The 26,041-nt window shown below is 44.6% G+C and overlaps 1 protein-coding gene across 1 annotated transcript in view; it reads left to right on the top strand.

Annotated features, from left to right (window-relative positions):
- PAPOLG (poly(A) polymerase gamma) overlaps positions 1–26,041 on the top strand; it is a 455,976-nt gene that overhangs the window by 157,525 nt on the left and 272,410 nt on the right. Inside the window, exon 7 of the mRNA XM_086927484.1 lies at positions 16,119–16,230. Within this exon, the coding sequence (XP_086783610.1) occupies positions 16,119–16,230 (112 nt within the window). The remainder of the gene's footprint in view (positions 1–16,118; positions 16,231–26,041) is intronic.

The raw sequence follows: 26,041 nt of genomic DNA, 5'->3' as shown, positions 1-26,041 counted from the left end.
CGCTCAAGCACTAGAGGCGTTTCCAGAGGCCAGCTCTCCCAAACCACGCAGTACTACAAAGGCAACACTCAGTCCACGTACACCAACAAGAGTCGAGGTGGATATCGTGGTAACAGCGCCAAGGGCAGAGGTCGTGGAAACAACAACTCCAGATCCTCTGCCACCAACAACAGTGACGCCTTGTCACTGCCCCCGACCACGCAACACCGGTCGGGGGGAGACTCCAGCAGTGCCTGCCAGTCTGGAAAACCATCACCACAGACGGGTGGGTCAGAAAACTTATACAATACGGTTATTGTCTGGAGTTAATATCCACTCCACCCAACATACCCCCAAGACACCGTCCTAGGTCTGCCGAGCATTTGCACTTATTGCAGCAGGAGGTAATCGTCATGCTGCAAAAAGGAGCAATAGAGCTCGTGAGGCACAGGGGTCTACTCCCTGTACTTCTAAATACCAAAGAAGGACTGGTCCCTCAGGCCCATCCTGGACCTCAGGCCCCTCAACCAGTACATCCTGTCGGAGCACTTCCATATGCTGTCCCTGCAGCAAGTGCTCACGTTGCTCAGTCAGGGGGATTTTCTCGCAACTTTAGACCTAAAGGATGCGTACTTTCACATTCCACTGCACCCATCACACAGGAAGTACCTCCGGTTCACCATACAAAACCAACACTACCAGTTCAAGGTTTTGCCTTTCGGAGTCACCACGGCACCCAGGGTGTTCACAAAGTGCCTAGCGACAGTGGCGGCGCACCTAAGGAGACAAAACATCCAGGTCTACCCTTATCTGGACGACTGGCTCATCCAGGCGAAGTCAGCCCAGCAGTGTGCCGCCCACGTGTCCCACACCATTCACCTCCTTCACGATCTGGGATTCTCACTGAATTACCCAAAATCCCACCTCCAGCCAGCCCACATACAGCAGTATCTGGGTGCGACGATAAACACTCTGGCAGCCACAGCACAGCCGAATTCAGTGAGGGTCAGCAGCATTCAATCGCTGATACAGAAGTTCAGACCTCAACACTCGCTTCCAGCAAGAGTGTTCATGCAGTTGATAGGCATGATGGCCTCCTGCATCTCCATAGTCCCGCACGCGAGACTACATATGCGCCGCTTCAGGAGTGCTTAGCACGTCAGTGGACTCAGGCTCACGGACAGTTGAAAGACCTAGTGTTGGTGAGCAGTCGTGCATACAACTCTCTGCATTGGTGGAATCCACAAAACCTTTGCAAGGGACGACCGTTCCAAGAGCCTGTGCCACAGATCATCCTGACTACGGACGCTTCTCTCCAGGGATGGGGAGCCCATGTACTCCATTACACTGTGCAGGGACTATGGACGCAACAGCAATGGAAGATGCACATCAATGTTCGGATGGCAATCTTCATGGCACTAAAAGCATTCAAAGTACATCTGTGCAACAAAGTCGTGTTGATCCGTACGGACAACATGACAGCCATGTACTACATTCAGAAGCAGGGAGGTACCCACTCTCTGCAGCCGTCTCATCTGGCTCAGAGCATTTGGAAGTGGGCCATTCAAAGGAACATCTTCCTCATGGCAGAACACGTCCCGGGCAAGGACAATCAGATGGCGGACCTGCTCAGCAGGTACAGCCACCAAATGCACGAGTGGGAGTTGCATCCATCAGTACTCCAATCGTACTTCCAAGAGTGGGGTCATCCAGAGATAGACCTGTTCGCCACGAGGGAGAACGCAAAATGCCAAAGCTTCGCCGCCAGGTTTCCACACCCACAGTCGCAGGGCAATGCGATATGGATGAACTGGTCAGGCAGATTTGCGTACGCTTTTCCCCCAGCACCTCTAATACCGCTGGTGGCACGCAAGCTCAGGCAGCACTCTGACTCTCATCCTGGTTGCTCCAACGTGGGCTCGCCAACCATGGTACACCACGTTTCTAGAACTGTCCGTGGTACCGCATCAGAGGCTACGCCTCACACCCAGCCTTCTGACGCAGAGCCATGGCGACATTCAGCACCCAGATCCGCAACAGCTCAACCTGGCGGTCTGGCTCCTGAGGTCTTGGAGTTTGGCTACCTAAACTTGCCTCCGGATTGCATGGACATCATCCGGGAGGCGAGAAAGCCCACCACTAGAGCATGCTACGTTGCGAAGTGGAAGCGGTTTGTCTTTTACTGTGCATGCCACAACATTAACCCGCTAGATGCATCTATTCAGAACATCATTTGTTATCTCTTCCATCTGTACAAATGTAATTTGGCCTATGCTTCCATTCGCATACATCTCTCTGCGATGGCTGCTTATCTTCAAAACAGGCAGCACCTCTCACTTTTCAAAGTGCCTGCTATTAAAGCCTTTCTGGAAGGGCTCAAGCGGGTTATTCCTCCACGGACTCCGCCAGCTCCGGAGTGCAACCTCAATGTGGTCCTCACCAGGCTGATGGGTCCCCCCTTTGAACCACTGCATTCCTGCGAGATTCAATTCTTGACATGGAAAGTGGCTTTCCTTATAGCAATTACATCGCTGTGACGAGTTAGTGAGCTGCAGGCACTAACTATACAAGAGCCATTTATTCAAATTCATTCAAACAGGGTGGTGCTTCGCACTAACCCTAAATTCCTTCCTAAGGTAGTATCTCAATTCCATATTAACCAAACTATTGAATTACCTGTGTTCTTCCAAAATCCGGAGTCATTGGTGGAGAGAATGCTCCACGCCCTTGATGTCAAAAGGGCCTTAATGTATTACATTGATAGGACCAAGGATTTTAGGAAAACTACACAACTCTTTGTTGCCTTTGTGCCACAACACAAAGGTAACCCCATTTCCAAAGCTGGTATCGCTAGGTGGGTAGTTAAATGTTTTCAGATCTGCTATCTGAAAGCCAAACTTACTCTCACCATTCCACCACGGGCCCACTCCACCAGAAAGTTGGGGGCCTCCATGGCTTTCCTTGGAAATATCCCTTTGGAAGACATATGTAGAGCAGCCACATGGTCTACCACACACACATTTACAAAGCATTTTTGTGTTGATGTGCATTCCAAACAGCAGGCAGCTGTAGGGCAGGCTGTTCTGAAAACACTTTTCCAAACTGCTGCAGTTGGCACGGGCGGCCGCCGCCGCTAATGGAGGGACAGCTATGTATTCTATGCACAGATATGAATTCAGCAGCCCACATGCCTCGAACCGAATATGCTACTTACCAGTATGCATCTGTTCTTGGCATGTAGGGCTGCTGACATTCATATCGCCTGCCCTCCTCCCCGGTGCCTGTAGCAGCTGCAGAATTCACACATACTTCTAGCATGGTCATCATTCACTTAGTTTCACTCCATCTTGGTCACAATGGCTAAAAACAATCTGAGGATGGAGTCGATGCCCATGCGCACTGTAGTCCAGGGGAGGAGCCACCTATCTTGTGATACTTCGAAGACTCTTCCAGGACAACAATGTGCAATCATCCGGACCCAACACTAGGCGGTGATCTATGCACAGATATGAATGTCAGCAGCCCTACATGCCAAGAACAGATGCATACTGGTAAGTAGCATATTAGTTAGCAACTCTGAAAGGTGCTGTGGGTGATATAAACAGTTTCCATCCAAACTATCAGTGGTCATTGAAAGGTATCAAAGAGAATGTACTTAAGAACTACTAGTTGGGAGGCGCAACAAACCAGAGATTTTTCTTATTGTGAAAAATAAGCTTTGCACAAGTACAACCTCACAGGACATACTGCTGTAGTTTTGCATTTTGGAGCTGGTGAGAATCAAGTGCTCACAATGTCTCCGATTTTGTTTTCGTGTGTGGAGATTGCAGGCAGAGGAGTGATAAATGGATGGCATTTATCAACTAACATTCTCGTTAGGGCATTGACAGGCATGATGATGACTTGTCCTGCATTCAATTACTGCACCACATTGACGATTGTAAAATTACTTTGAGGTTTTACAGTTAGAGACATCTGGTTTGTCATCGACAGTACATCTTAGCATCTGCAAGACTACATTACATTTTATGAAATGCAATATCTAATTTATGTTCTATTTTTGAAGATGTAATTATATTTGTAATAAAGACGCACACACCTTAGGTGAAAAATAAATGCAAGTTAAAGTAACCAAAAGGAAATATACTCTTTTCCCTTATGAAACCTCAGTTAGCTAATGTGATCACTGCAGATGTCTTGGTGTGAGTCGATTGAGCCATAGAATTAAATCCTGATTGGTGTAGTGAGGAATAGTGCTACAATGTCCCAGTCCATGACAGAAAGCACTGTGAATGTCATTGTTTTAAAATTGTATTACAATGTATAAAGCAGACTGCAGCAAAATACAGTTTAAGATAAAGGCAAGTGCTTTAAAAATATACATTTTAGTGATAAGAATCCAGACTATACCAAACGTAAATATTTTTATATATGCCCATTAAAAGGGTGCACTCCTTTTAATGGACACATCACCTCTCAGAAAGAATAAATATCTGTCACCATGAAACAGTGAGTTATTTAAAGCCTACACTGGCTCCAACCATTGCACACATTTGCATTTCTTTCAGGTAGCGGGCACCTTGGTGAGCAGGCACGTTCCCTTTAGTTCTTGATCTGTTTTTCTGCACAGGACACACACTCACACACTTACTCTCACACTTTCATCACTCCCCTCCCCAATGGGGTGCATTTTCCTTGCTACTTGCTGGCATTAGAGCCCAGGACACCATTGGTCCGCACAGAATAGACGCCAAGCAGGGAGGCTAAATTTCCTATTCGTGTGGTACTTTTTGAGAGCCTGCTTGGGGCATCTGATCTATAAGTAATAGCCCGGCTGAGTAGACAGCCTGCTATGCAGAGCTGTAGGTATCTTTGATGCTGCAAATGAGATCTAGTGCAAAAACCACAGTTGATGGACAAAATGCAGAACAATGTCATACATTCACCCCAGTACAGAGACCTGGGCCTAAATCCATTGTTTTTTTGCACTCCACACCACCCCAGTTCAGACATGGCCATATGCAGATCCGCCTTGACCCTGTGCCTCAAATGAGGTCTAGGGCATACTTCCTGTGCCAGTGATTCTTTGAGCCTTGGACAATGACCCAATGGAAGGGGGGGGGGACTTAACAGAGGCAACACCTTGATTTGGGCATCAGAGAGATGAAAGGGTGAGGGGGGATGGGAGGGAGAAGTTTGGTGTGAGATGAGATCCCTTGTTGGAAACGTTCAGAGGCGACCGCAAGACAGCAGCTAATATTAGTGAAGTACAGTAACACCTTTGCCAAGTGGCCCACTGCATCACAACTATGAATGTTTCACAATAGAATTTGGGCATGGGGCTGATTTTCCTTGCTATCATTGGGGCAGATGACACCATTAGCACAAAACTGGGGAAGCATGCAGTAGCTAATTTTATTTCAGGAAGAGCTGGACTTGTTTAGAGATTGAGGTGATGGTCAGACATGGTGGAGAAGGAATGAAAGAAGAGGAAATAGCTTGTTTCTCAGGGCTACACCCATCATTCGTTCAGCAGGTGGAGTGCATTGGTGCCCACGGCACCCCAATTATGGGCAGTAGTGTTTGTGGTCAATTCTGTTCTTGCTTGGTGCTGCGCATTGTGTGGATTACAAGCTGCAGAAAAGCACACCTGCAATGGTCTCATGATCCCTGCCCCCTGTGATCGTCCCTCCCACTCCCCAAATCCTTGCCATGTTGTTTTGGAGGGGGTTCCAACTTGAAAACAATTTACTTAAGCGGGGCTCAGACCAAAATAGTTTGAAGATCTCTGGCCTAAGGTACAAGTAACTCACCCCTCTATCTGACCATACAGCCCTAAAGCAGAGTGCACTATATCACAGGTGTGGGCATTTCTGCACAGGCCGATATGCCCCTGCGATATTCAAGTCTATTCTTAGCTATTGTAAGTGCCAGAGAAGCCATGGAGAGTACATGGGCTGGAAACTCAACAACTCTAGTTCCCCAGCACCAATAAGGCATATCAGAACCTAGGAGTGTTTGGTATCAAACCACTCTTCTTAATAAGCTCACACTGATGCCGGCATTGGGTTTATTCCCCCATGTACTTGACGGGGCACCTTCGAGGTGCCCCCCTGAAACCAACCCATGTGTGGTCTCAGATAGGCTATAGGCTGACTGCCACTGCCAGACATGTTTCTGGACCCCTGATTTGAGAGCCTCTGCTCTCTTGTGGCCAGAAACAAAGCACATCCTGGGCAGAGGTGTTACATCACCTTCCCCAGGATGTGCAGAGTGCTCGAGAGGGAAACTTCAAAGACCTGCACCTTTGTAATGCAAGCCCAGCCTCTGCTGCTAGCAGCAGATGGTAGCCCCTGGTTCAAACCCCCACTTTTGGATGGAAGAACAGGCTGGAAAACTTATGAAGAAAAGAGGTACCCCACCCTCTTTGCCAACCCCATCCCTCAGGTTCTGCAGGCAAAGTCAGCACACTTTTCAGTCCCCACCATATTGAAGATGGTGGGACCTATCCATTCAGGGCTAGAACTATGACCCTCTCGCACAGGAATGTGGCATAATTGTGGGTGTAGACACCCCGGAGAGGAACACATTGGTCCCTACAGGTTACTCCCCTGTAACGCCCCTATTTTAGTATTTAGGTGGCTCCCGCAGACCCTAAAATCAGATCTGCGATGACCTAAGAAGCCCAAACACTGAAGCGCTGCACTAGAATGAGAGAAGGACCAATGACTGACTCTGCGCCAGCCCTGCTGGCCTGTCTGCTGCCTTTTGCCCCTGCTACAAAAAGATGACTTGTCCTGCAGGCCGGACGACCTCCAAAGCCCTGGGAGGACTGCCTGCCTTCAATAGAGGTTCCAGAGCAATCCAGAGTCCACCATGGGTTGACCCCTGCTGGAGTCCACCTCAATGTCTGCAGCCCCAACTTGAAGACCCGCCCTGACCGCGACCTGCCTGGTAATATTTTTGACGTCGAAGGACACCCCTGCACCCAAAGCCCCTGGGCCTTGGGGATCCTGACCAACAGTATCCCTGTGTCCCCTAGCATCTCTTTACCCGGGCAGCTGTGGGCTCTCTTTATCCAAACTCCTGGCCTGCAGCCTTTTTTCAAAGTTAATCTCCATTGGTTTGCATTGGGCGCCCAACGTTGTGTTGTCACTCTGCACCTAGCCCCCCTAGGGTCACCAAGGTTGTAAGCCTGATGCTGGATTGTGCCCCCCGTACTTAACTCCAGGATCTGGACCCCTGACACAGCATTAATCATCTGTGAGCATCACTACTCCCCAGTCTCCATTGATTAACAATGGGCGTCCGACCTCAAATTTGACCACTGCACCCGGCAACCCCTGTGTTGCTGGTGTTGCACTCTTGGTACTGTTCTGAATCTTGCCTGGTGTTGATCTGAAACCCCGAAAGCTAAAACTGTAAGTCGTGCACTTAACTGTAAAACTGCATTATTGTTTTCCTCCATAGATTAACATTGCAAAGTTTGAAAATTGCACTTTTTAAACTGGGTTATTTTTATTGAAAAACATACTTGCCTCAGAACGGATATCTTGGTCTTGAAATAAAACTTGAACAAAGCTAATTTTTCTAAAATTTATGGAGATCTGCTTTTCAACTCGTGTCATTTTTTTAATTGCTGTATGTATAAGAAATGTCTTACACTCCTCTGTGTTGGGCCTAAGGCTTCTAGCCCACGCTACCACAAATAGAGCACTTTGGGTTTATATGGAGCCCTGTACACTTCTGGGGGACTCTCTGGACTCTGTATATGATGTATCATTAAGTAGTTATACCATGCACCGTCAGCTTCCTATACCGGCAAAACTCCGTCCTAGTAGATGCTAAATTGTTGTTCAACACACCTTCCAAGGTTTGGGATTGATTGAGGACTGGAACTCGGTGAGCCATCTGAAACAGCAGGTGTAGAGATCCTTGCCATGTGTAGGAGAAGCGGAAGCCCTGGGACTGGTCCACAGGCAGGTCCAAATCTGTTGAATAACTACAGCACATCCACACAAGCGCGCAGAGGAGCAGGACTCTACATGAACTGAGTAAATATGGACAAAGGCGGTAAACAGCAAGACTTGCACTATATAGCCAAACCACATATCCCCAATAAATGGGAATTGTCGTAATTATTGTTGCTAAAACAAGTTTGTGCGTTAATGGTTTTGGTAAGTGGGTAACGGACTACTCCAGCATTGTGAAAGCAGGGAGTTCCAAACCTACAGCATCAGGTGGTGTGGTGAGTAAGGGGGGTGTGGCTGGCAATAGTTGTGGGTAAGTAGGATCTTGGGGTGGAATGTGGGACATGCTCAACCATTGGAAGGCCACTTGAGTACGGTGGACTAGACATGGTCCAACACATCATGGGGGAGGGGGTAAAATCACCAAAGCCCTAATCTTTGGCCTGGGGCACAAGATCAAAAGGGGAAATGTCTGCACATACAAGACCCAGACCTGAATCTCATCTAGTGAGTAATATGTGAGGTCCCTTCAAACTGGAAGGAGGCTGTCGTAAAAGGGCTCCTTAAAAAACCATCGCTAGACCCAGTAGATCTATCCAATTATAGACCTATCTCACTCCTCCCCTGGATAGGTAAGGTCGCCGAAAAACTAGCGAACAAAAAATTGTCAGACTTCCTGGAATCAAACCAACTCCTCAACAACTCACAGACAGGCTTTAGACCAGGTCAGGGCACGGACACTGCTCTCCTCGCAGCAGTAGAGAAGACCAGGGAAATCATCGACACAGGAGGATCAGTGGCAGTGGTCCTCCTAGACCTGAGCGCGGCCTTTGACACGGTCAGCCACCAGGTCCTAACCCAACGTCTTGATAACATCGGAGTAAAAGACAGGGCGTTGAAATGGCTCACGTCCTTCCTCTCCCGACGCTCCTTCCAAGTATGGGAAGGTGAAAGCCGTTCCCCCTCCATTCCCCTCCAGTGTGGTGTGCCACAGGGCTCATCATTAAGCCCCACGTTGTTTAACGTGTACATGGCCCCACTGGAGGAACTGGTCTCACCTTTTGGAGTTACTATCGTCAGCTATGCCGACGATACACAGCTGGTGGTAACGCTGTCCCACCCCAAGCTAGTGTCCTCCAATCTCCACGACTGCTCTGTTCAGCAAGGCATTACTCCATCTTAAGCATGCAACCGTGGCGAACACATCCGTCGAGAGGAGACTGAATTCAAGCCTGATCTCCGCTATGGGGGCTGCTCTATTCAAACTGCAGATCTTGCGCCAAATATTCCCCTCCGCCTTCTCAAAAAAGGCCCACTGCTGTTCGTCCACTAGTTCACAAGCGTAACAGTGCTTGCGGGATTTAAATTGTGGATACTAATAAAACGTGTGCAAAGTGTCTTGTCATATAGCTAATTCTTTTCTATATACTGTGTTAAGTTAGCATGAGCTTATTAAATATTTAAACGCCATTTTTCCTTTCTGCTTCATTTTGCACACAACACAATTGTTGTTTTAGCTTTCAACCCAGTAGAGCTTCGTGATTTACTTGAGAAATAATGTTTTTGCTCTATCAGTTTTGCTCGGTACACTGTCTGCACAGTGAGTGCTGAAGGCTCCAAGGATAACTCGAAACGTTGTGAGGTCTGATCTTCACACTTCCATAGACATAACACACATGCTGCTGCCAAAATCTGGCTCTAGGCGGGTTTTATATTGTTGTGCTGAACACACACGTAACACTTGGTGGTGCTTCGCATGCAGAGAGCTGGGGGAAGATGTGATCCTCTGCCAATGAGATTTTCAGATATGGACCCGCCCTGCTAAAACCCAAATGAGACCTTCATAGATATAAAATACTATGCTAAATACGGAGGGTGAGAATTAGGTGTTCATTCCTATTCATTTAAGCATCTTAGTATGCGGTCACCATTCGCCTTTTATGGACTAGTAACTATGCTGATAACTTTGTTGCTTATAATAGGTTTGCTAGTATTGTACAAGATACTGCGTTTGAGAACCCTGCATTAGTAAATAAATATTTCATTTACTCCACGTTCTGGTTTGCAATGATTATATAGCGAAAGAGTGTTCATGTGTTCCACGATACCTGAGGTAATCTAAGTTCATGTTCTGGTCTGTCTAAGCATTGGGAGTTTGTTATGACCAATGAGACACTGTAGCTAGCTCAGTAAGGGGATTTTGGGTACTGAGGTGAGTTTTGGGCCATCCTAATTCACCGATGTTCCAGGTCTCTATGCACAGTTCTGTAGGGGAACGGAATTCCAGCTACATGGCGCCCATACGTTGTTGGCCTTATGACACTAGAGTAGTATATCATTCAATCCTTAACCCCTTCACTGCCCTTTCCGGAAAATGGTGGTGTCGGACAAATCTACCTATTTTTAACATAGGTCTTTTTCAAGCTGGAATCTTATCTAAAACGGTTTCCTTGAATTACTACCCAGTTGTGCTACAAAGTTTACTTTATTTTTCGTTTTTCCTGCGCTGTCATGGCTGCCGTGGACATGCCGCAGCATAGTCTCATTGCGGTGCGAGATCATTTGCGGATGTACAATGTGCCTTTGGAAGGCTTGGCTGTGATCATGGTGGTGAGTGCGGATGCTGCTTACCCTTACGAACTATTTTATTCGTGGGCGACATTTCCGGAGGTGGACGCGAATTCTGGTGTGTTCCACACGTACACTCCCACGGCTGTACCTAATGAGTATACTCCGTACAGGGCACAGGAAGTTCCTATTGACGTTTGTCAGCATAGAGTTTCGTTTGGTGGCGCCCTACCCCATTCTTTGAACGCTCCGAGGTTAGGTCCTTTGTCCATTCCAGGCGCTAGTTGGCCTGTTTTGGCTGGATTTACTCCTCATCCTCTACACGGCAATTGTAACGTGGCTGAACTTAGACGACTACATGTAGTCTCAATTGCTGTGATTAGAGCCTTAGTGCATTACATGGGCCGTAATCTGCCGGGTGGATCCCCGGGGGGTGCGGCGCTTCCGGCCGGACAGGGTGGTTAGAAACTCAGTCCAGTCATGGTCAATGCCGCAATGGGCAAGAAGCCCCAGGATAAGGATGATTTTCCTTTCTGGCTTGCAGAGAAATTTGACCAGCTGGAAGCTGTTTTTCCGAATACAACTCCTGGTGAAAAACACTGGATTCTTACGCTTAGTTTGCCGAAAGATTTGGCCCCTGAGCTTGTAGACTGAGACCTGGGGTAAGACTTTTGCAGTGGTCTATGCAAGGTGCTACGGCACCCTGTCTACGTCTGTACTGTCTATGGTCCTTAAACGTGTTCAAGATGATCACGGACCGGAGTCTGCGGTTGAATTGGGCATGCGCCTGTGTGACACCTTCCCTCACGGAGTGTGCAGAACTATGAATCGCTGCCCCAACGTATTATGACAGAGGCGTGGGAGGGATTAGCCAGGCAGGACAGACTTTGTCACCTATGTGGAAGCTGGGTACAGTATTTAAACCAGGTTTTATTTCTGTCCCCTATTACACCATTACGATGTTTGCTGAGGCCATTGTATTTAAAATATAACATTACCACAGCTGAGGAGGCCCGAACTTTCCTTTTGGCCCACCCTTCTGAACAAATGTGTTTATTTTTTAAATTTACATCTTTTTTAAACAATTATTAGGTCTCTACTGGCGTACACTGCGCAGCAGTGTCGCGCAGCTCGAGAAATTTTGTTTTTCACTTACTGGGGTTGAACCCACCTCTCTTCCATTGGCTAGCTCCATAAATGGAGGCTAGCCATTGGAAGAGAATAATGTCACTCATTGTTGGAGCAGATTTGTGAGCGTTTCTGTGGTTTTTTAAGCCCCGCCCCCTTTGTTTCGTCATAAAGAGGTGGCCCTTTGTGGGTGTTTACTTTTTTTTTTTGTTCAGGATGTTTGCGGACGCCATTTTTTCATAGAGCTGGGGCGGGCGGGTCAATCGGGAAGCATGTTTTTTCCTTGTTATTTTAAGTGTGCGATTTCGCGTTTTACTGTACTTTTCTGTTCCCACTTTCAATAGGTGCGCTCGCGCACTAGGTCGCTCTAGACTGAGCTCCAAAGCCGCACCGTCGTTACCCACTCTAAAGTTGCTGGCCCTGCTCCGCTCGACACCCCCCCTCCCCCCTCCTTATTGTTCAAGATTATGTCACAATCGTGATCATTAATTAACATGCAGGAGAAGAGTATACAAACCTAAGCATATACTCCAATATATCAAAACATCATGTTTATTTTCATTTATACTTATTTTTATTTATGTATTTTTTGAGATTAAGCAACCAACACAATACTGATAATTGTACTCTTATTTACAGTAGTGTAAAAAACACCCAGCACCGTTTTGCGTATTTTTCTATTATTGACATTATGTACTAGATGAAATGTTATGGTTGATTGTCATCTGATATGGTATTTCAGTTATCCATAATTCTAGCAAAAGGTGTTTTTATACTACTGTAAATAAGAGTACAATTACCAGTATTGCGTTGGTTGCCTAATATCAAAAAATACATAAAGAAAAATAAGTATAAATGAAAATAAACATGTTTTGATAACTTGGAGTATATGCTTAGGTTTGTATACTCTTCTCCTGCATGTTAATTAATAATCACGATTGTGACCTAATCTTGAACAATAAGGAAGTTGAAATAATTCCTCTAGGGACAATTGTATTTTGTCCGGTGTGTGACGGCGCACAGCAAAGAGCTGTGCGCAGCGTGTGAAGAAGGTACAGGGCCGTGTGCTAGTTCGTCTTTAGAGGGCGCAAGACAGAGTCCTGGAAAGAGAGGGAAGCTAGGTAATAGCAGTGAGATACGATAACTCTTCTTCGTAGAGTGCACAGATAAACGTGTCCTTGGCAGTGTGCGGAGATGTAGACTGGTGTCATGTGCAATGATGCAAAATGCAGCTTGTTTGGCTCCCAGTGAAACTTACGAGTTCAGAGAAGAGAACTTTTATGTTTTCAAACCGAAATTCTATCAGACTTCCTGGACCCTAGCAAATAGGCCAGTGGCAGCATTAACGGTGGCGCGAGGCCTTAAATAGTTGCAGCTTTCTTTGAAATTCAAGGTCCATATCTGTGGGTACCCACTCAGAATCCTTCTACATACAGGCAGTGACGCTATACATGTGTGCATTTAAAACAACTTTCTGTTGTACCTTAAGAGCACCCACTACACTACAGCAGAAACGCAATTTATTTCCACAATAACCTACATAAATAAACCAGCTCTAATTAATGAAGAAACTCTTTACTAACCTCACACATCCAAACACCAACAGATACAATCGACTTATTGCCTTTCAATATATGCACTAAAAGAGCATCCAGGTAGAGCTGAGAACATTTGTCGTTAGCACAATACAAAAGCGATTAACATAACAGAAGGTAAAAGAATCCATAGTAGAACTCCCATTCATTCAGTCGCCCGCACACAAAGTTGGCATGATCCGGTTGCAAAATTATGAGTAAATCCGACAGATTCCAGGTTTAAATCACTGTACACCCAACTCCGTGTTTCATTCTTTCGAAGTCAATAGGAGAGTAAAACTGAGTTAAGGAAAAGTGTCTTGTTTATAGTACTATGAAACTGCAAGCCTGGCAACAAACCTCTATGAAAAAATCAGGTTACTTCATTGGCACCACCACACCCTCCACCACGTCCACCACCACCACGTCCACCTCCACCACCACCATATCCACCACCACCATATCCACCACCACCATATCCACCACCACCACCACCACCACCACCACCTCCACCACTACATCCACCACATCAAGCAGATACACCACCACCATATCAATGTGTGTGTGTGTCTGTGTGTGTGGCTCTGTGTGTGTGGGTGCAAATGCAATAGGTCTCGCATTTGTGAGAGATTAAACTATTGGCATTATAAATGACAATGCCATTTATTTATCTGTTTTCAAAACAAACACATAAATAAAAAAGTTGTCATTAACAATGCCAATATCTCTAACTTTTGCAAAGGCGAGACCGTTGCATTATAAATGCTTGTTAAATATATTTTAGATCCGACCCAATGTGAAGAAGTGGGCTGTGGTATGCTGAAGAGGGACCTAGGTGGACAATATTCACTACATATTATATTATAATTAGAATTGCAGGGCCCTCGTATTATATATTTGATATAGAATCTGATGGTTCAATCTAGATTACACTTCCTAAATTAGTTGCCCCCCCCTTAAAGGATCAAAGGATTAATGGAATTAGTACAGTATTTACGCACCTGCACTTTTGATAACCTGTATGCTGCCACGTAGACTGCATTGCATAATGAATGTATTTTGCACCTTTTAGGCAACTGCTTGTATTTTTCCCTGGGGTCCGTCTGAGCAATATTCCCTTTTTATTTCAAAAGAAATAGTTACAGGATGTTTCATATTTGCCCTTTTAACTATCTTATGCACGCTTATGAGTTAAGTATGTATGACAAACTGTAACTGTTGGGTTTCTGCATATACTTTGTACTTGTATTCTATATAGAAATTTAAGATGCTGTATACAGAAGTTAAACTTTTTAGAGCATTTAACTTTATAGCTTGACCTAAACTGTTTTCAGTATTCCATTACAGTGGTGAAACTGATCTAATTTCTGCGTAATTGCACATTTAGTTTTAGCAAGCTGCTTGAATCTTATTGCTCAACAAAATTGAGGAATTGATGGTTTTATATACATTCTTTTTTGTTACTGTTATTTTAGCTCTGAATGATTTGTTAAATCAGAGCCTTTATATTTTTATTTTTTTCTTTATATGTGGAACTCTTAGGAGCTTAAAATCATAAGATTGATTGATTGAATCAAATGAAACCCTGTTGTGTATTTATTGTATTTTGTACGAATGGCTAGAATCTTTGGTCAGGAATGTCATTTTTAAATGGACATTAACTAGTCCCCATTCCTGAAAGGGCATCTACAGTGCCAATGTCTTCTTTGAAGTGAGCTTTAGAGGTAAATCAGGAACACTGGTGAATATCTGCATTTGACGTGGGGGGTGCCATAAAGGGTAACCTCTTGTGATAAGGATTTCCTCGTTGGAGGCAGTTGGAGAGATGGGGTCCCTGTAAAGGGACTGTTTACAGATGTTTTTGAACTGTCATTCTGTTGACGTTGTTCCATTTCTTTAAACAGAAACTTCATACTAAAGCTCCAGCAGCTCAAAGTTTTCAAGCATGTTAATTTTTATTTAGGATTGCTCCATTTTAATGTATTATTGAGCTGAAAAGGGCAAACCTCGCCCCAATCTATAATGCATTTTTTGTATAGTTATATTTTTATTAGGTTTATACAACCTGCCTCCAGGCCCTCCACCCCCGCCCAGTTCACAATACTTGCCCAATAGGTTTTGGCCTTGTAAAGTTCGGCTCTACAGTGCAACTGTATGTTAGACCCATTGCTTCCAGTATCTAGATCTAGGCCTTTGGGTCTGCCCTCTTTTGCCATAGTTTTTGACGTTGTCCATCAGATCTTGAATCACACTTGAGGAGTATCCATTTCTGTTTTATGCTGTTTGATCAAGCTGTCTGCCTTTGAGGGACTGGTTTTAGTAGTCTACTTAGAACATATAGCAGGGGCTATTTCCTAAATGCAGACTGCTTCTTAAAAGGGTTTCTCCCACTAATAGCAATGTATTGTTGATGATGATCAAATGCTCAGATGGGTATCTGCTCAAATGCTCATTCACATTTATAGGTTATTTCGGGGGAAGAATACTTTTTTCACCTGCATGGTTCGTTGAATCCATATTGGTAGGAGTGTGCAACAGCGTTAAAGATCAAAATCTGTGCAATACATAATAGCACACATTCTTGAAAATGTATTGCTGCTACAATATGAAATATCTTGATTATAGTCTGTTTGAAAATCAAAAGCACAGATATAAATCATGCCTATTTACTTTATGGAAGGCCAAGAAACTATGCTTACCAGAATGTCCTCTCTCAACCCTCGAAGTCCATTTCCTGCCTGAGGTTTAAGGGCTGGAAGGCTGCGCTTTGTGAGACAGCTTTTTGGAAAGCGAATGAAGGATGCACGGTTTAAAATATTTCAACAAAATGTGTAGAACTTTAATAGTTAAACAAGTAAACAATTTAAAGTTGGTAATCTGCGTTATGCAAATTTTTCAGATTGATCTTGTATTTGCAAGACTGGCCATGCAGACTATTCCTGACAATCTGGATCTCCGAGATGATTCACGTTTGAAGAGCCTAGATATACGGTGTATAAGAAGCTTAAATGGTAACCTTTCTTCTTTCTTTCCCCAATCTACAGTGGGATTATTTTCATGTTAAATTGAATTGTCTGTTCATCTGAAATGTTACGCACTATACTATCAGCATAACTAAGATGGATTCAAATACACTTTCTGTGTGTTTGTAATGTTTATAGAGTAGTTTATTTACCATAAGAATGCTAAAGTTGAGTTTCTTGGTTTGCATTTCCGATGACTAATAATCTTAGGGCATTGCAGCATTACGAAATCTGATGCCCCAGTGAAAGAACCTAAATGCCAAAAGGGAAATGCCAAAGTATTCAGGACCGGGGAGTTTGAAGAAATGGCAGGCATTGGATGATTCTTTTGGGGTCTCCGAAGGAAGCAGTGTTTGTTTTTAGTGTAGGATGTAATAGCATGTGGTGGGAATGTAAAGCTCCTTTCTTCCACAAGCGTGTTTAATGCTCTTTTCACACATACGTTTTTCTTTCACGCCGTCTTGATACACCTCATTTTCATACTTCTGCACTTGACCGCCATTCTTTTCGTTCTCGTCTTGCATTGGCAATATAGTGTGCAAACCTTATGATCTTTGACTGTAGCTTTCATTTACCAATATATGGAATTGATAGTGTTTTTTATTCTCAATTTTCTAGTTCTGAACGGATGCAGCTATCAGTTTTTCATCTAAAGCTCCAAAGCATTGATATTCTGTTATATGTACCCCTTAAGAAGGGTTTTTCAAACCCGAAATGCATTGGTTCGTTTAGTTTCAAATTTTAGCATTATCAATCATTATTGTACAGTGTACTCGTTTGTCATTAACAATGTTTTTTGTTTAAAAAGTGTTGCAACATACATGGATGAAATAAGTAACCTAGTTTGAAAACTTGTTTAGGTTTTAAATATTTATTGCATGTATGAGAACTGAGTAACGAAGATAAAACATTAGAAACCTTAGGGGTTCAAGCTGGGCACTGCCCAGGTTCGGATTCATCCGTTTCATCACATAGGTAAAACTTGCCCAGGGGTTGGGGCTACGACCCATTATGCAGTAGCACGCCAAGTATACAAATCAACTTAATCTAAGAATACTGTTTTCACATTAAACTAGATTCATAAGGTGTGCAGGTCAAATACACTAAAAGTTATGTGTGCTGGAACATGTTTCAAGCGTTTTTTCAAATGACCACAAAACCTTCCCTTGGTGATTACTGCTGCAGGTTATCAACCGGAATTTGTTAACTGGGGCCAGTTGCAGACACTGTGCGCAGGAGGCATAGCGCTCAGCTTTTCCTTCTGTATGGTCCTATGCGCAGCATCCAGTTCCTCTAAGGCATGACTTATGCATTCTATTTACGTGTTTTATTTTGTGTCCCAGTGCTTTGGAATAGCGGAGTGCTCTTCTGTGCAGGTTGGTTTTCCGGCTTGTGTATTATACGCCTCTGTAGGATTATGCAAGTAAGCAGTATCACACAGAAACCACATGCAATGACATACTTATAAAATGTATGCCTTTTGATGGCGTGTGGCTGTAGATACATGTGCTGAGCATAAGTCTGACATCTAGTGTTGGGCTTGGATGTGTGCTAGTTGTTTTTCTTGAAAGAAGTTCTTTGTTATAGTGAGTCCTCCTCTTGCTTGAATTGGGCATGGCCATAGACTCAATTGTTTTTTATTCTGCTGTCTGGTTCGGTCATGTGTTTTTCTGCTCCAGTCGACACCATCAATAGGATCCTTTTCTATCAGTCGGTATTGTTACTGATCGAGAATCATTCTGTTATACACCTAAAATCATATAAGATAAAATTCCATCCTGGCCTTGGGACCTTTGGGCGAAAATTCTCTTCCATGTTTTTTCCTATACAGAAACTGCTAAAGGGCATGGAACTGACAACTTATAAATTCTGCCCTTCCTGTCATTCGAAATTCCCTCATTGAGTTACACAAATTGTGTAAGTCTTGCCTCTCAAGAACAAAACTGCAAGGCCTGTAAATTCATAAGGGCCAAGAAGACTCCTCAGGACTGTAAATCAAGATGAATGCAAAAGTTTTGCTTCAGCATCGATTCACTGGATATTTTTGGTTTGAAGGAACCGGAAACCAAAATGGAGGCACATCAGTCGGCTGCAGATGAGGGTACTTCCTCTCAAGAACAAAGCTCTGACTCCGAGTCAGAAACCCTTACACCTGGGCAACAAACATTTAGTAAACTGCCCCAAAATGTTACATCCAAGGTACAAATATCTGCTGTTGGGCCTCCACTGCCTTCAGGCCATGTTCGGGACCGAACGCTTGATCACGGAAAGTCTGCCCTCTGCTCAGTTTCGAAAAGACAGTCAAAGACTATTGATCCAAAACAATCAATATCCGAATCGAAAAAGTCTTTGGAGTAAAAAACATCCAAAGCAGACGCGTCAATATCTTTGGTACGGAAACCTTCAGATCTAAAACATGTTAGGACTCTAGCTCTAAATATAAAGCCTCTGATCTGAAACCCTCGCTACCCAGCCATAAGGAGACAAAAAATAGCCCCAAAAAACGTAGTTGACCATTCTTCAGAGGCGGTTAAACAAGTCTTTGAAAAATGGCAACAGCAACTGGACAACAAAAAAAAAATCTAGTATTTCATTCAGATACAGGAAGAATACTTACTAGGCCTCCTCAAGAACATGTATTTACTGAAAAGAAAACAGGACGATAAAGCCACCAGTCCACTTAGGTTTACTCCTCCTCCAATACCACAAACACCTTCACCTCAGCAGCCTCCAGACCATGAGGATATACACTCAGAAAAGTCAAGACACTTTTATTGGGGTGGGGGTGATGATGATCAACGCAAACTGCCCCCATACGATGACTGGGAAACATTTGACACAGATCCTCCTGATGAGACAGATCAAATGCATTATTCCTCTAAACCTTCTCCACCAGATGATACCACTATATAGGACCTTATGAATAGAGCAGCAAATTTTCCTAAGGTACATTTGCATACTGAGGAAATATAGGATTATTTTATTTGTAACTCTTTCTTCCAAACAAAAATCAACAGAATATCGACCAATGTTAAACGGTATGCTTAGACCTACTATTCATATTTGTAAGGGACCTTTAAAATCTAGAATTATCACTCCAAGAGTGGATAAAAATAAAACGTCCCCGACAGGCTCTACCTACATTAGGACTCTGCTGACACCAGATTCCTTAGTAGTTGCAACTGCACGTAAAAGAGTAAACTCTCAAGCAACTGGTGATGCTCCATCTCCAGACAGCAAACGTCTAGACCTAGCGGAGAGAAGGGTGGCAGCACAATCCTCTAATCACTGGAGAATTGCTAACTATCAGTCTATCAAGGTATCATGGGTCACACTGGGAAGAAATGGAAGGCATTTTTCAACATCTCCCAGAACAATAAAAAAACAGGCATACCAAATTACTTCAAAGGGTAATAAACACAAACATAAGGTGCACCCTTGATGCAGCTGATACAGCAACTAAGGGAATAAATACCAGCCTTATGCTAAGAAGACCTGCATACCAGCCTTATGCTAAGAAGACCTGCGTGGCCAAGAGTATTTGGTTTTAACCCCTTCACTTCTAGGCCCACCCATCCCCCTACCCCCTCTGCTAAGCCTTTTTCGGGGTAGTCTGTGTTTAGGCCCCTGTAACATTTTGTCCACATAGGGTATCCATATCTAATTTGCGTTTTTTTTTCTAGCATCTTTTTCTCTAGCATCCGGATGATTATAAAGGTACCCAGACTTTGCTGATTCCCCTGTAGGGGACCTATAAATTACCTAAAATACTGCAACTTTTTTTCTTTTCATGGGGAAAAAGTGCTGCAGAAGAAAGTCTGTTTTTCCCTGCAAATGGTATTAACAAAGGGTTTGTGGTGCTGAAATAACAATCTTCTCAGCTTTCAGGGACAGGCAGACTTTTGTCAGAAAACTAATATGTTCAAGGCATGTGTGGTGTAGATACACATGCATTGCATACTCCTGCCATCTAGTGATGGGTCCTTATGTTTGCAAGTTGTTTTTCTTCGAAGAAGTCATTCCAGTCGCGAGTTAAGGTGACTCCTCCTTTCGGTGATAGTGCGCATGGCATCGACTCCCATTGCCAGATTGTTTTTTTCCTCCATCGTTTTCGGACGTATATTTCTGCACTCCGGTTCAAAAAACTTTCTTCTGGTTCCCCTCTGTGCGCAATCCACTCTACCCTCCACAGTATTGTTTCCATTTGCGTTTTCTTGTTCTCCGCATATCAAATTGCTCGGCAAACTCCATTTTCAATTGAAAAACCTCATGGGTGGTAGTCTGGCCTAGCTGCGCCGGTCCCGCCTTCTGCCGATGGACCGGACTCAATTCCAGTTTGGTCTTCTGTGCCACACCAAATATCCTTGCACTGACATACATCAAGTTTGTAACCAGTGCCTCTCTCTGGAGCACAAAGTGGAACACTGCAATGCTTGAAAGTCGGTTCGGTCCAAAAAGACTCATCTTTTTGCCAAGCAGGACGATCGAGTAAACGCCAAAGCCCACTGTAGATATCTTCTAGCAAGAATCCGACCAAGAAGAAATAGGTGTCCGCCACAGAAGAGGCTGTCTCCGTTCCAAAGTCTGATTCCGAGATCAAGATCGATCTGGAGTACAAAGATGGGCCTCTGAGACAGGGTGCCAAAGACCCCTTAACCCCTAAATACTCTTACAAAATTCATAAGGTTGTTGCACCACTTCTGCCTTCTGGCCAAGGTTGGCACCAAGACAGTTTTTCTGACGCCCCACCTCTTGGCTCAGCACCGAAACAAACAGTCAAGCCTTCCGGCTCTGGATAGTCGGTTGAGATTACCTTCGGAACTAAAATTATTGGGCTCCAAGGATAAATCTGGTTCGGAGCCGAAACCCTCTGCTTCGAAACACAAACACGCTTTGGAGCCGAAACAGCCCACTACCAAAGACAAGTCTATTTTGACGCTGAAATCTAAGGACAGTGTTCTTAAGCCTTCAAAACCAATTTTAGATGTTCTTAAAGGCAAATTGGATCCCAAACAGAAAAATGTTTATATTGATCCTGATATTGGACATATTTTGGCTAGAACTCCAGCAAAACCCAAGCTTTCTGCAGAGGGGACTACTGATATCATTCCCTCAAAGTACATGGCTACCAGCCTAGTTTATCCTGCTCCACAACCCTCGCAATCCTCTCCTCAGTTAATAATTGAAGTTCCCTTAAATGGAACACCTCTGGGATCTCCAGATACAGATGTGGATCATGGTGATGCTCATCTGCCTACAGACCTATTGAATGAATACACCATTGACCCTCAAGTAGACAATGAGCCCTTTACCTAGCAAAACCATCAACACCAGATGATAAGGCTCGTCAACAGGTCATTGCTAGAGTGGCAGGGTATCATGGGGTGCCATTTACATAAAGCAACATCTGAACTTTTTATTTCAAACCCTCGAGTCCACACACAGTTAATCCAAACACTCCCTATGCTTAAAGGCATGACGAGGCATGCCAAGGATATCTTTAAAGACCCTGTCGGAGCATGTATTTTCACTCCAAGGGGGGGCTAAAAATATAAACCCTCCCCATCAGATCCTGTTTTTATTACCTCTTGACTCTCTATTGGTGTCCAATAGTCGCAAAAGAGCGAACTCTCAGACCCTCTGGGTATGCAGCTCCCCAGACAAAGAATCCAAACTTATTGATGCCTCTGGGAAACATAAACTAGTAGCTGTCAAAGCTGCTAACCACGGGTGTGTTGCAAACACACAGGGCCTATTAGCCAGTTATGACAGAGCACATTGGGATGAGATGGAGCAACTGCTCCAATATCTCCCAGACAAACACAAAAATAAGGCACAGCAGTTAGTCGAAGAGGGAAAACTCTTCGCTGACTCCTTAGATGTGCTTTAACCGCAGCAGGCACTGCAGCTAGGAAAATAAATACCAGTGTTCTCCTTAGAAGGCACGCATGGCTTAAAATGTCAGGGTTTAAGCCTGAGGTTCAACAGTATTTTGAACAAACTCTTTGATAAGTAACACTTGTTTGGTCCTATAGTTGACCAATCCTTAGAATGAAAAAGGAGACTGAAGTGTACAAATCCATGGGAGTGTTCGAGTCCCCATCCAATTGTCTCTTTTCTCCTCATTTTACAGAGCAGGGTCCAGATAACCTCCCCAGACCAAAATACTTCCCCTTACAAAGGCAACAATAAATCCTTTCACTCTAGAGGTTTCTACAGAGGAGGATATAGAGGAAACCATTCCAAAGGCTTGGGTAGAGGCACCAAATCACATAACACCCCTTCCCCCTAGTGAAGTGACTTGCCCACACTCCTCCTGCTCGCTTAACATCTGTCGAGGGAAGACTTCAACAGTTTTTCCCCATTTGGTAATCTATAACGGACAAATAGGTGCTAGACAATATGAATGAATGAATGAATGAATAACTTTTATTGTGTGGTTACTTAAAACCATTACATTAAGATCAAGTATAAAATTACAAAAGTTTTTTAAAAAACCACAAAATTCCAGTAGTCAAGCGTATGTTAAAAGTTCCCAAAGTTCGTGAGGGCAAAAGGCCACAGAGTTTCTGGTGACAAGCATTTATAAGGAGTTCCCAAAATTCGTACGGGCACACGCGGTCGGGGGCCTGAGAGGTCCACCGGGGGTTCGTACGGCAAGGTCTCTATTCCTGCGTGGCCCTTACTGCTGTCAACTCGAGCCGGGTCTGTTGAATAAATTTTCCGAATGAGGCCATCTGTTTTACTACGCTCAAGGTGAATAGATGATGGATTGCTTCCTTGACTGTACGTGTCCCAGCATCCCTCAGAATGGGCCTAAGGTAGAGAGTGCGGGGTGCACGTAGGGCGGGGCAGCAAAACAGTAAGTGGGCCAGTGACTCTCGTTTATAGTTGCAGAGTCTGCAATCCCGGACTCCTGCGCCTGCATTTTCCGGGTGATCTAGTTCATTGAGCGGCAGGGGGTGCAATCTGTAGGCGAGGATCTTATGGAGTGCTGGGAGGCCCACGGCCTGCGTGAGGTGATTTCGAGGATTTTGCGCGATGTGTGGCAAGCATAAGGACTCATGGAAGGCTCTTTTCCTGAGGGACTCCAGGTCCAGCTCCCGGGAGCGTGCACGCACTTGTCTCTTTATCACTTGTTTGATGGTCGTGTAGTTGACAAGGTCTGGGTTCCATGACTCGATCGCCAGGTTCAATTGCGTCATGGGAGCTTCGATGGTAACTGACCAGGGGTTCCCTGGTTCCGTAAAGATGTATTTCAGGACAGCCTTTAGTGTGTTATCGCGTGCCGCTGTTGCGAGGTAATAATATTTACTTAGGGCTGCCATTTCTTCCAAAGTTTGTTGGTTAAGGGCGAATTCCAAGCGGATTAGAGTGTTTCTTATACATTTCGGCAGGTGATACAGTCTCTTGTATGCCCCGCAATGGATTTTTTCCAGCTCCTTATTTAATTTGCCTGGGTACGCCTGTTGTGCGTAGTTAAGGGCCGGCATTAGCTTGGCCTTAAGGACTCTTTGGATGGCCGTTGCTGATGGACTATGCATAAGAGCTTGTAGTTTGCATAGGGCGAAGGTGATGGACTTACCTTTACCCTGAACTTTCTTTAAGTGGGCACTGCACGACCCTGATTCGTGAAAGGAAGCCCCTAAGTATAAGTATTTCTGGGTACTGTCCAAGGTTAAATGGCCAAGGCTCCATTTTGCTCTTTTTTTTTTTTGGGGTAGTGCCCAAAAATGACTATTTTTGATTTAGTCGGGTTTGCCACCAGCCTGTTTTTGTTATATATTGCGAGGGCAGTGAGTGCCTTTTGGAGTCCTGTTTTTGTGTGATCCAAAATTACGAGATCGTCCGCATACTGCATGAAATGTATTTTGGTTGCCCCGATCTTTGGTGTTACTAAGGTGGCCCCCTGCAAGGCTGTCTCCATGTCTGCTGTATATAAGTTGAACAGTAGGGGCGCCAACACGCACCCTTGTTTTAAACCGCGGTTCGTGTCTATCTTATCAGTTGCGGAGTCGTTTGAAAGTTTGATTCTTACCCAGGTGTTTTGGTACAGGGATTGTATCGCTCTTAACAGGGAAGGATCAATGTTCCAGTGGACCAGCTTTCTCCAAAGGATGGTACGGTCTACCCCATCGAACGCGGCAGAATAGTCAATGAAGCAGGCAAATAAGGGGAGGCTTTTACGCAGCCGTGCTCGATTGATTAGATAAGAGAGTGCAGTGATGTTGTCCGCGGTCGAGGACCCTGATCTGAAACCGGTTTGGCAGAATGGCAGGAGATTTTCTTCACTTGCCCAGTCTGTGAGATCTTTCAGGATGGCACTTGCATAAGCTTTACCCTCTATGTCCAGCAGGGCGATCATACGGTAATTTGTTGGGTCTGATTTGGTCCCTTTTTTATAAATTGGGTGCAGGAGCGAGCCTCGCCATGAGTCAGGCACAGCCCCCGACAGCCAACAGTCAGAAAATAGGTGGGTCAGGTTTTCGGACCAGAATTCGATGTTTGATTTGAATAGGTGGCCTGGTAGACCGTTAGGGCCCGGTGCGCCGTTTGCTCGAATTTTTTTCAATATTTTGGACACTAGAGTTTTTCCAGGAGGGGATGTTATGTTAGTAGTTAAAGCCGGGTCCAATTTTTGTGGGGTAGTGTTGTGAGGCTTGATAAGTCCTTCTTCCTGGTAAAGTGCTGTTACGTGGCGAACCCAGACAGATGCCTCGAGGGCGTTTTCTCTATGATTCGTGCCTCGACCAAGGTGACTGATGTAACTCCAAAACTCTTGTGATTTTCCGGGGCTCAGTAGATCGAAAATTTTCAGCCACTGGGCCTCGCAATGATTACGCTTTGCAGCCCACACTTTTATGGAGTGGCTCTTTGCAACCTCTTGCAATTGGATTTTGTTCTTAGTTGTGCGGTTTTTACTATAGGCTTTACGTTTTTTGTTTAAGTCCTTTGCACTGGTTTTAATTTCTGCATTGAATCCAAGTGTGGTCGGAGGATGCCAGCGGATTGCCCTGGGATTGTCTCCACCTCCCCTAAGTTCTGCTGCTAGTGACAAAGTGATTCCTTCCCATGTGGCTATCATCTCCTGATTGTGTTTACGCGGGGGCCAGCCTGCCCACGTGTTTACCCAGTTGTTAAAGGTTGCTGTGGCTACCTGCCCCCATTTTATTCTTCTGGGCAGTTTTGTTAATTCTTGGCCGTCCGATGCTCCCACACATATCGGCTGATATCGTGATTGCACCAATAAGTTCATGGTTATTGTTAAAGCTGCGTGGTCGCTATCATTACGTTGGTGAACCATGAAATTTATCATTTTGTCTTGCAGGTTATCGCTTAAGATGATGTAATTGATCGTCGTTTGGTTATTATACGTGTGACCGATCAAGGCTCCCGGGGTGTTATTTAAAAGCAATGTGTGGGCCGTCGCCAGTTTGTGAGAGTTTAAGAGTTCATTTAGTGCTTCGGTCCCCCCGCGGTGTTTTTGCTTGGTTGAAACCCCTATGTTATGAATGTTAAAGTCACCGAGGATAATGCAGTCTAATGATGGGTGGCCTAGCAGTAAAGTTTCTAGTTGATTTGCGAGTGTGAGCGAGTTAATTGTGTTCTCCTGCGAGTTGTGGTAGATGTTGATTAATAGTATTGGTGGGATTCCGTTGGTCGAGTTGGGGAATTTCAGAATACCCGCCTGTAGGGTGTCTGGTAAATCATGTATTTCCAAGAATTCTATGTTCAAGGCATGTTTTATATAGACGCACTTTCCTCCTGATGGTCTTCCAAATATGTTGGTCTTTTTGGC

The sequence above is a fragment of the Lissotriton vulgaris genome, chromosome 6 (assembly GCF_964263255.1).
Source record: "Lissotriton vulgaris chromosome 6, aLisVul1.2, whole genome shotgun sequence".
Classification (NCBI taxonomy): Eukaryota; Metazoa; Chordata; class Amphibia; order Caudata; family Salamandridae; genus Lissotriton; species Lissotriton vulgaris.
Note: the sequence above shows the minus strand (reverse complement) of the source record. Positions and strands in the feature narration are given on the sequence as shown.